Source organism: Salvelinus sp. IW2-2015, unplaced genomic scaffold (genome assembly GCF_002910315.2).
Source record: "Salvelinus sp. IW2-2015 unplaced genomic scaffold, ASM291031v2 Un_scaffold1251, whole genome shotgun sequence".
In the NCBI taxonomy this organism is placed as follows: domain Eukaryota; kingdom Metazoa; phylum Chordata; class Actinopteri; order Salmoniformes; family Salmonidae; genus Salvelinus; species Salvelinus sp. IW2-2015.
In genome coordinates, this window is record NW_019942799.1 from 194453 (window position 1) to 205186 (window position 10734).

The 10734-nt window shown below is 43.3% G+C and overlaps 1 protein-coding gene across 2 annotated transcripts in view; it reads left to right on the plus strand.

Annotated features, from left to right (window-relative positions):
* The window catches only part of LOC112070178 (uncharacterized), a 50524-nt gene extending 41498 nt beyond the window's left edge, over nt 1–9026 (plus strand). The window contains exons 2-8 of one of the 2 annotated variants that reach the window (XM_024137591.2): nt 5469–5602; nt 5681–5928; nt 6072–6312; nt 6418–6514; nt 6741–6974; nt 7481–7656; nt 8532–9026. In XM_024137591.2, the coding sequence (XP_023993359.1) occupies nt 5517–5602; nt 5681–5928; nt 6072–6312; nt 6418–6514; nt 6741–6974; nt 7481–7656; nt 8532–8766 (1317 nt within the window). In that variant the 5' untranslated portion in view covers nt 5469–5516 and the 3' untranslated portion in view covers nt 8767–9026. Of the gene's footprint in view, nt 1–5373; nt 5603–5680; nt 5929–6071; nt 6313–6417; nt 6515–6740; nt 6975–7480; nt 7657–8531 lie in introns of those variants that run through there. The other variant, XM_024137592.2, reaches the window with a different exon arrangement.
* The last annotated feature ends 1708 nt before the right edge of the window (nt 9027–10734 follow it).

Here is a 10734-nt window from a genome sequence, read left to right on the forward strand (position 1 = left end):
CCAACTCCTGGCGACAGTCTGTGTGCAACGTGGCGTTGGGATTGGAGCGAGACATGATGTTCCAGATGTGCTCAATTGGATTCAGGTCGGGGAACGGGCGGGCCAGTCCAAGCATCAATGCCTTCCTCTGCAGAACTGCGACACACTCCAGCCACATGGTCTAGCATTGTCTGTCATGAGGAGGACCAGGCCAACCGCCACCTAGGCAATGGTCCCACAAGGGGAGGAGGTGCGCAGATGAGCATGGGTGGCGTTTTTGGCGATTTATTTGGATGCCTCACATGTCTTAGTTAATTGTTTTGATGATATAGTTTGTCCAATCAAGATGTTGCCTAGGATGATGCCAGTGATTTAGAATAAGCTAACTCTATAGTTCGGACATGACTAATACATAAATGGAGCAAGTTACGGGCATGTTTGCAATTGCTCCGCACGCTTCAAATAGTCCTCTTCAAACAGAGAAATAAATGTTTGGCACACCAGGCCAACTGACGGACCAACGAACAACTGGATATCGCATTCAACAACCAACATCGGCGCGGGAGGTCGCGGCAAAGAGTCATGGCTTCTGTTGAAATGGAAACTACCCTGACAAGAGATTATGCCTGTACCCTCCTTTGGCCGGTCATGCTGAGGATGGGGCAGGGCAGGCAGGAATCATACTTCCTTTTACCGCCCAGATTGTCTGCAAAATATTGACTCACGAGGGCCCAACAGACGGATGCTTTAGTCCAGGTCTGGGAGGAGATCCCTCAGGAGACCATCCGCCACCTCATCAGGAGCATGCCCAGGCGTTGTAGGGAGGTCATACAGGCACGTGGAGACCACACACACTACTGAGCCTCATTTTGACTTGTTTTAAGGACATTACATCAAAGTTGGATCAGCCTGTAGTGTGGTTTTCCACTTTAATTTTGATTGTGACTCCAAATCCAGACCTCCATGGGTTAATAAATTTGATTTCCATTGATCATTTTTGTGTGATTTTGTTGTCAGCACATTCAACTATGTAAAGAAAAAAGTATTTAATAAGAATATTTCATTCATTCAGATCTAGGATGTGTTATTTTAGTGTTCCCTTTATTTTTTTGAGCAGTGTATATGGGGGATACAATCTTCCCAGCTCTGCAGATTCTGCTGTGAGGAGGCAGAGTCATTAGATCATTTATTTTGGTATTGTCCATATGTAGCTCGTTTTTGGTCACAGGTCCAGGAATGGCTGAAGAATTGCAACAGTTGCCTAGAACTAACGCTGCAGATAGCAATACTGGGTGATTTGAAAAGCCATAGTCAATCAATCAATAATATAATTATTTTAGCAAAAAAAAAACTTTTACATTTACAATCTGTAGAAGCTATGAGAATAGAAAGGTTCAATACTTTTGTGAAGCATCACAGCACAGTTGAAAAATATATAGCAAATAGAAATCCAAAATGGATGATGTTGAGAGATAGATGGGAGGGGTTGAATGGAGCTGAAGGATGGGACTAATAACAAGAAAAACAATGAAAAACATACGGGGTCTGTAAAATGTATATAGCTTCATAACTTTTGTGAAATAGCACAGTTACAAATAGAAATCAAACTGGATGGACATCAGAAATAGAGGAAGGACTAAAAACAAACGAAATATAACTATTGTAAAATAGATTGTGTCTGTAAAATATGTATAAGATGCATAAACTGAAGGTAATAGCCTAAGTGTTTATTAGTTTACTCCAATTGGAGAAGGGTGGTAGGGTTTGCTGGGAATAATAATAAAGGTCTATTCTTATAGAAGTATGTATGTCTATATAGGTATGTGTATGTCTATATGTGTATATGTATGCATGCGTGTATGTATATGGATATAAATATTTACAAAAATATTTTTTTTTAATAAAAAATTACTCAGTACTTTGTTGAAGCACCTTTGGTAGCGAATATAGCATTACGTCTTCTTGGTTATGACGCTACAAGCTGGGCACATCTGTTTTTGGGGAGTTTCTCCCATTCTTTTCTGCAGATCCTCTCAAGCTGTCAGGTTGGATGGGGAGCGTCGCTGCACAGCTATTTTCAGGTCTCTCCAGAGATGTTAGATCAGGTTCAAGTCCGGGCTCTGGCTGGGCCACTCAAGGACATTCAGAGACTTGTCCCGAAGCCCCTCCTGAGTTGTCTTGGCTGTGTGCTTCGTCCCAGTCTGAGGTCCTGAGCGCTCTGGAGCAGGTTTTCCTCAAGGATCTCTCTGTACTTTGCTCCGTTCATCTTTCCCTTGATCCTGACTAGTCGTCCAGTCCCTGCCTCTGAAAAACATCCCCACAGCATGATGCTGCCACCACCATGCTTCACCGTAGGGATGGGGCCATGTTTCCTCCAGATGTGACACTTGGCATTCAGGCCAAAGAGTTTACTCTTGGTTTCATCAGACCAGAGAATCTTGTTTCTCATGGTCTGGTTCTCATGGTCTGACAGTCCTTTAGGTGCCTTTTGGCAAACTCCAAGTGGGCTGTCATGTGCATTTTACTGAGGAGTGACTTCCGTCTGGCCACTCTACCATAAAGGCCTGATTTGTGGAGTGCTGCAGAGATGGTTGTCCTTCTGGAAGGTTCTCCGATCTCCACAGAGGAACTATGGAGCTCTGTCAGAGTGACCATTGGGTTCTTGGTCACCTCCCTGACCAAGACCCTTCTCCCCCGATTGCTCAGTTTGGCTGGGCGGCCATCTCCAGGAAGAGTCTTGGTTGTTGCAAACTTCTTCCATTTAAGAAAAATGATGGAGGCCACTGTGTTCTTGGGGACAATCAATGCTGCAGAAATGTTTTGGTACCCTTCCCCAGAACTGTACCTTGACACAATCGTGTCTCTGAGCTCTACGGACTATTCCTTCGACCTCATGGCTTGGTTTTTGCTCTGACATGAACTGTCAACTGTGGGACCTTGTATAGACAGATGTGTGCCTTTCCAAATCATGTCCAATCAATTGAATGTACCACAGGTTGACTCCAATAAAGTTGTAGAAACATCTCAGGGATGTTCAATGGAAACAAGATGCACCTGAGCTCAATTTCAAGTCTCATAGCAAATGGTCTGAATATTTATGTAAATAAGGTATTTCGTTTTTTTAAATATATGTACATTTAAAACATTTCTAAAAACCTGTTTTCAATTTGATTTGTCATTATGGGGTAGTGTTGTACACATTCTCACTTACAGCAATGACCTGGGGAATAGTTACAGGGGAGAGGAGGGGGGTGAATGAGCTGGGGATGATTAGGTGGCCATGGTATGAAGGCCAGATTGGGAATTTAGCCAGGACACCAGGGTTAACACCCCTACTCTTACGATAAGTACCATAGGATCTTTAATGACCACAGAGAGTCACGACACCCATTTAACGTCCCATCCAAAAGACAGCACCCTACACAGGGCACCCAATCACTGCCCTGGGGTATTGGGAGTAAAAATTTCAGACCTGAGGAAAGAGTGCCTCCTCCTGGCCCTCCAACACCACTTCCAGCAGCATCTGGTCTCCCATCTAGGGATCGACCAGGACCAACCCTGATTAGCTTCAGAAGCAAGCCAGCAGTGGGATGCAGGGTGGTATGCTGCTAGTGTGTGTAGAATGATGAGGGGAAACAATTAATTTAATACATTTTAGAATAAGGCTGTAACATAACAAAATGTGGAAAAAGTCAAGGGTCTGAATACTCCCGAATGCACTGTGTGTGTGGGATGTTTGTCAGGACAGGGCCAGGGACATCATTGATGGCTACTGTGGTGTGTGTGTGGTGTGTGTGTGTGTGTGTGTGTGATGGTCGTTGTGTTTGTGTTGTGTGTGTGTGTGTGTGTGGTTGTGGTGTTTGTGTGTTTGTGTGTCTGCTGTGTGTGTTTGTGTGTTCTTACGTCGGAACAATGTTTAAGCAACATTATAACATCGAAAACACATGTGTAAAACTCGATCACATATCAAAGTGTTCACGAAACACGTTTACAGGGTAAGTGGCCACATGTGAAATTCAGTATTTCCGTAAAGTGCTGCTGAGAATTGAGAGTCTTAGCTTCTTGTCGGCATGCTCTCGTAAAGCCAGCTAGTTGGGAGATGATGTTGTTCCACTGGTTTCACAAGACAAGCCCTGTCTCCTGCCAAGGTTCATCAGTGTCGTCCTTGGTATGATGATGACATGTTACAATACGAAATAATATTTATCTTACTGTATTTTAGTTTAGGCAGGCTGCTACAATGGATTATTGAATGGACTAGCCTACCTAACAAAAAAGGGCAACTGTAATTACACAATTCAAGCACAGTATATCAGATCGTATTGCAAGCTCGCGGTAGCGAGAAGGATTGATTGGATAAACTAGAATATGATTGGATGAGAGTAACCGGTAGGTTAGCAGGGATGATCAGAGGGCATCTTTTTCAATTCCTCTCTTCTGATAAATATATTACTTTGAAGACAATTCGTTGGCATTTAAATTACAAAGAGGAAAAATACCGACAATGATAGACAAAGAATTAGTTTAAAAACTGCTACCAATTAAAAAGTGGCACGTTTTTTCATTAGGAGGAAAAGGCAGTGCCCCACTACTATGGCTCATATCTGTGCACGTGCCATGTGTGTGTAGTAACACAAGAGAAGGAAGGAACATCCCAACTCCTCTTTTTTTACTGGTTCATATACAGTCAACTAAGCAGACCAGACCTAGCTGCTAATGCATTGGTGCCTATGCGAGAGCCACCCCGTTAATTAAGTTGACCGGAATGGACAATTTGTTTTATATGATAAACAGCCTAGGTGGGACATCTTCATTTTTCAACCATCTTTGGTAAGAGTACCTGGTCATTGATCTTGCCAGGTATCTTCCTGAGGATGTGTTTCAGAGCTTTCTCATTTAGGTCCTGAAACTCCTGCTCTGGCTTGTCCACTAAGAACTCTACACACACACACACACAACAACTACAACTGCGATCAACCCCGGCACACACCTTTTATTTCCCCTCAAGGCAGTGGTTGATTTCTTTTATTTGACAGTTTAAGAAATACATACACACAGTACAAAACTAGACAAAACGAATACAACAAAGTCAGTTACTTATTTCCATTGTGTCTCTTGCTGTCATTTCTATTCTGGTCAATGTGGATTTGTTATGTTTTTCATGTCATACGTGCTCTCCTGCAAAGCCACTATTTCCGTCTCTGGGACAAATAATGCTGAAAGTTGAAACTTAAAATTGAGGCCTATTGAGTGTCATTAGATACAACATTTTGCATGTCATGAATATCTTCATCTCACTCTAAGGATCAGAGGCTGCGTTTAAACAGGCAGCCCAATTCTGATCTTTTGCCCAATTATGGGCAAAAGAGCTGATCTGATTGGTCGAAAGACCAATTTGTGGCAAAAAAACTATCAGAATTGGGCTGCATGTGTAAACGCAGGCAGGGAGCAAGTGCGACTACATTATTAACTTTCCCTTCTCTTCAAAGGTCACCTCAATCTTCACCTTCTATAAACTACCTTCCTAGATCTGGCTCATGATGGTGAAGAGGCGTGCGTTCCCTCTACTGATAGCTTCTGCTCTGGCAGTCATGGTCTACTACGCCATCTTCACATTGCCCAGGTACCGTGAAGCCTCTGCCCTACGATCAAGAAACTTAATAAATGTGCCAAAAGGAAAAATCTGTCCATGATTCCTCAGGTCACAGCCAGGCAACCACCAGCATCTCTATCCGCACCACATCTCTGACCAGTCCATCACGCCTGTCAACGACACCAAACACTTCATGGTGGGGGCCTACAAGGAACATCGTGTGAAGGGAAGCTCCGTACGCATCATCAGTATCTTCAGACGAGACTCAGTCCAGCCTCTGTACTGTGTGTTCTACTGTGGGACTCACTGGGCTAATGGAATGAAGGCTGAAGTCCAGATGCACTCGGATCACTTTGGTACCTGCTATTTGCTATTTGGTTTTAGCCCTGCACTGACACACCTGAATCAACACCTGAATCATAGAAATAAGGGGCTTGGTGATTCTCTGATTAGTTTGTGGATTTACATATATGTGACTCTGTTCTGTATTGGGATAAAGGTTTCCGCTTCGTGACGACCGACGTCCTTTGTCCGAATCTTCCCGACTGCAACCCGTCACATGTGACCCTCGCCACACAAGCTGACGCCRARCTCGCTCAGAASCAAACCTTCCTCCGCATCCAGAACCTTGTGAAAAGGGAGGAAGAGGAGTTTCAGTTCAACTTCACTGTCTGTTGGTCCAATTTATTTGGCGATTATAACAACGTGCTTCAGGTCACCCAGACTCTGGAGATGTACAAGTGGGTATTGATTGATCGATTGGTTGATTGATTAAATGGTTGATTGATTGATTGAGTGATCAATTGATTGATTAAATGGTTGATTGATTGATTTCTATATTGCAGGTTGTTGGGAGTGCAGCATGTTGTGGTGTATAACACCAGCTGTGGATCAGAGCTGGATAGACTGCTACAGATTTACACACACGACGGCTTTGTGGAGGTAGGAATTAACTGATTGGATGGATGGATAGATACATAGATAGATAGCAGTGGAGGCTGCTGAGGGGAGAACGGATCATAATAATGGCTGGAAAGGAGCAAATGGAATGGCATCAAACACCTGGAAACCATGTTTTTGATGTATTTGATACCATTCCACCTATTCCGCTCCAGTCATTACCACGAGCCCGTTCTCCCAAATTAACTAACGGATTGATTGACTGCAGGTGGTGCCCTGGCCTATCGACAAATACATGAACCCGTCCCGCGGGTGGCAGCCCAGTGAACATGGAGGGGACATCCACTACTATGGCCAGTTGACCACTCTGAATGACTGTGTCTACAGACACATGTATCAGTCACGCTATGTACTGCTGAACGACATAGATGAGATTATAGCTCCGTACCAGCATCAAACCCTGCCCCAGATGATGGATGTACTTCAGAGGCAAAACCAAAAGGTAGGGGGAGGACTCAGGGAAGTAGTGTGTATGTCTGTTAATTATGATCATTATGTGTGTAGTATGCATATGTTAGGATGTTTACACAGGCATCCCAATTCAGATTTTCTTGCCAATTATCTGATACAAATCTGATATTTTCCCCAATGTGTAAACAGCAATTACTGATCTTTGGTGTTTTTGGTTTTGTTATTGTTTTTTGACCAATCATATCTCATCTTCTGACATTTTTTAGAACTGAAAAGACCAATTATTGAAAAAAGATCAGAATTGGGCTGCACGTGTAAACGCAGCCATGGAATCCTGTCTTTTGACGCATTGCGACGCAACGCATTGCGTTTGCAAGCTATTTCATATGCTACGTCAGTGTGAATGTGCAAATCTGATATGGGTCAAAATACAATAAAGGTTTGGGCAGTGAGAAAAATATATCGGATATGAAGGGGGAAAAAATCTGAATTCATTCTCTCTTTCACCTTCTCTCACTCAACCCTCCTTCTCCCCAGGCCGAAGTGTTCCTCATAGAGAACCACATCTTCCCTAAGTCCCAGTTTGAGCCCAGTGGAAGGTTTGAACGGCCCCGCTGGAGAAATGTTCCAGGGATCAACATCATGGAGCACATCTACAGAGAGGAGCCAGACTATCGCATCTCCCACCCCTCCAAGATGATAGTACGGCCCAGGTTCGAACCTACCACCCCTCCAAGATGATAGTATGGCCCAGAGTAGTATACTAAGAAGCTAGCTAGATATACTCAGGGTTTTCTAACGCTAGTCAGCTTCAGTTAGGTTCACATTCCAGGTCAGGCTTCATCCCTATTACGACGTTGGATATTGCTTGTCCTCCTGCTGCTCACTCAGGCAGACTTATAACTGCGCATGCATGTCGCACGTGGCTAGTTGAGCTCCGAACTCTTCATTGAGACGATGCTGAAACATAAATCCATGGGCGAGTCTGCGCTACATTACATTTTTAACATGAAATAAAAGCTACCTTGCAAATTCTGCAGGTTATGGTGTGAAAAAGGTCATAAGAAGTGCCGTCTTACTTTTATTACGTTTAGTTAATGCCGTCTTTGGTGTGTTTATCAATGCACAAGCAACTTTTCTCCCCACTCCCATAGATAAAATAATTATATAAAGTCATACAAAAGTTATACTCTGCGTGAAGTTTCAAATGCATCCTGTCATTACTAAATGTGTATTTAATATTGTAATATAACAACAACAAAAAATGACACAGAAAAAACATTTGATTTAATATAATATTTAATCAGTGGTCCTCCTCAAATGAAAGGGATGATGGGAACCTGATCTCAATGGTCCTCAACTCACGGCTCAGATATTTCATTCAGGATGAGTAGAGTTAGCCCTGATTTAGCCTGCCCAGAAATGTACCTGGCTAAAAGGTGAGCCACATTTATGTAAGTGGTTGAACTCAGAGTTTGTAGTATAGGGCTCTGGTTAGAACCTACCACCCCTACAAGATGAAAGTAAGACCCAGGAAAGGATAGAATAGAGGCTCTGTCTAACAACCCTTCTCTGTCTCTGACCCCAGGGCAGTGGAGCAGACGTCGGTCCACTCTGTGCTGCGTAACTTCGGGCAGACGGTGAAGGTTCTTCCTAACATGTGTCGTATCATCCATGTCAGAGTTCCCCTACGAGGAGAACTGACCAAGGAGGAGCTGCATGAAGACAAGAGAGTCTGGGACTACGAGAGACAACTGGTGCCTAATGTAGATAAAGCACTGGAGCAAGCAGGACTACTAATCGAAGGAAGGAGGAAGGAGTAGTCAGAGATGGAAGCGAGACATCCACTCACAATTTTTTTTTTCTGGTTCATATACAATCAATGAACTCAGCAGACAAGACCCAGCTGCTATCACATTGGTGGCTATGGGACCAATGTCACCGATTGCAGTTTAAACTACCAAAGTCCAGCAATGGCTGAAGAATTGCAATATTTACCTGGAGCTAACTCTGCAGATAGCACTGTTCGGTGATTTTAAAAAGTCCTAGTCAATCAATGAATAATAAAACTTCCAGCAAAAGATGTTAACTTTCATTTACAATCTGTAGAAACTATGAGAATAGAACGGTTCAGAACCTTTGTAAAATATCACAGTACAGTTGAAAAATATGGCAAGTAGAAATCCAATATGGATGGTGTTAAAAGATAGATGGGAGGAGTTAAGTGGAGCTGAAGGGTGGGACTAACAACAAGATAACTAATGTAAAATATACTGTGTCTGTAAAATGTATATAGGTTCAGAACTTTTGTGGAACAGTAGAGTTAAAAAAATATATGGCAAATAGAAATCAAACAGGATGGTATTCAGAAATACAGTTGAAGTCAGAAGTTTACATACACCTTAGCCAAATACATTTAAACTCTGTTTTTCACAATTCCTGACATTTAATCCTCGTAAAAATTATTCCCTGTCTTGGGTCAGTTAGGATCACCACTTTATTTTAAGAATGTGAAATGTCAGAATACTAGTAGAGAATTATTTACGTGAGCTTTTATTTCTTTCATCACATTCCCAGTGGGTCAGAAGTTTACATACACTCAATTAGTATTTGGTAGCATTGCCTTTAAATCACATATGTCAGAGTCAAGGCCCGCGGGCCACATCCGGCCCGCGAGAAGGTTTTTTACGGCCCCTGGGATGATCTTGATTTATTATTAGAACCGGCCCGCAGACCGCAGCAAGCCGGCAGCCCGCAGATCTTTTACACGCACCAATACTACATTTCCCACAATGCAACGGTGACGCACCGAGCAGTAGGCTGCTTCATTTCAATATTTATTGGCACAGCAGTCGTCAGCATCACAGTAAAATTAACTTTCAGATACCCATCAAAAATGGCAAAACGGAAGGTGGACACTGAGAACCGGGGGTTTCAAACAAGGTGAAGGTGGGAGTCGGAGTATATGTTCACGGGGGTAGCTGGAAAACCTGTGGTCTTCTGTGTGGAGAAAGTGTGGCGGTACTGAAAGAGTATAATCTGAGACGACATTATGAACGAAACACGCGACAAAAAAAAGAATTGACATGGAACAAAGGCTACAAAAGGCAGAGGAATTAAAACGAGGCCTCAAATCTCGACAGGCTCTGTTCAAAAAAGCCAAATTCACAAGGCCAGGCTGCTGTCAAGCAGTTTTATTTTGGCATAAGAGATCGCTAAATCCAGCCCGGCATTTACGGAGGGGGATTTCATCAAAAACTGCATGATTAAGTTTGTGACGACAGTTTGCCCAGAAAAAGGCAACTCTTTTTAAATGTGAGTCTGAGCAGAAACACCATTGCTGAGAGAGTAGACACAGTTGTCCATGCAATCTAAAGAGCAGCTTGTGAAAAGGGAAAAGATTTCATTTGCATATTCCTTGGCTGTGGATGAGAGCACCGACATTTCTGACATTGCCCAGTTGTCAATTTTCAATCGCGGGAGTGGACTCCAGCTCAGCGTGACAGAGGAGTTTTTGCTTTACGTCCTATGCATGGCACAACTACGGGGCAATGATTTGTATGAAGAGGTGTCAAGATGTGTAAATGAGATGGAGCTGCCTTGGGAAAAACTTGTGGTTTGACAACCGACGGAGCACCTGCGATGTGTGGACCAGGAGCGGACTGGTGGCGAAGTACGGGAAAGATGCAAGAGGAAACGCGACAGGTGAGCTGACAGCTTATCATTGTATCATACACCAGGAAGCGTTGTGCGGTAAAGCCTTGGAAGGTGGCTCTGGGGGGGGGTGGGGC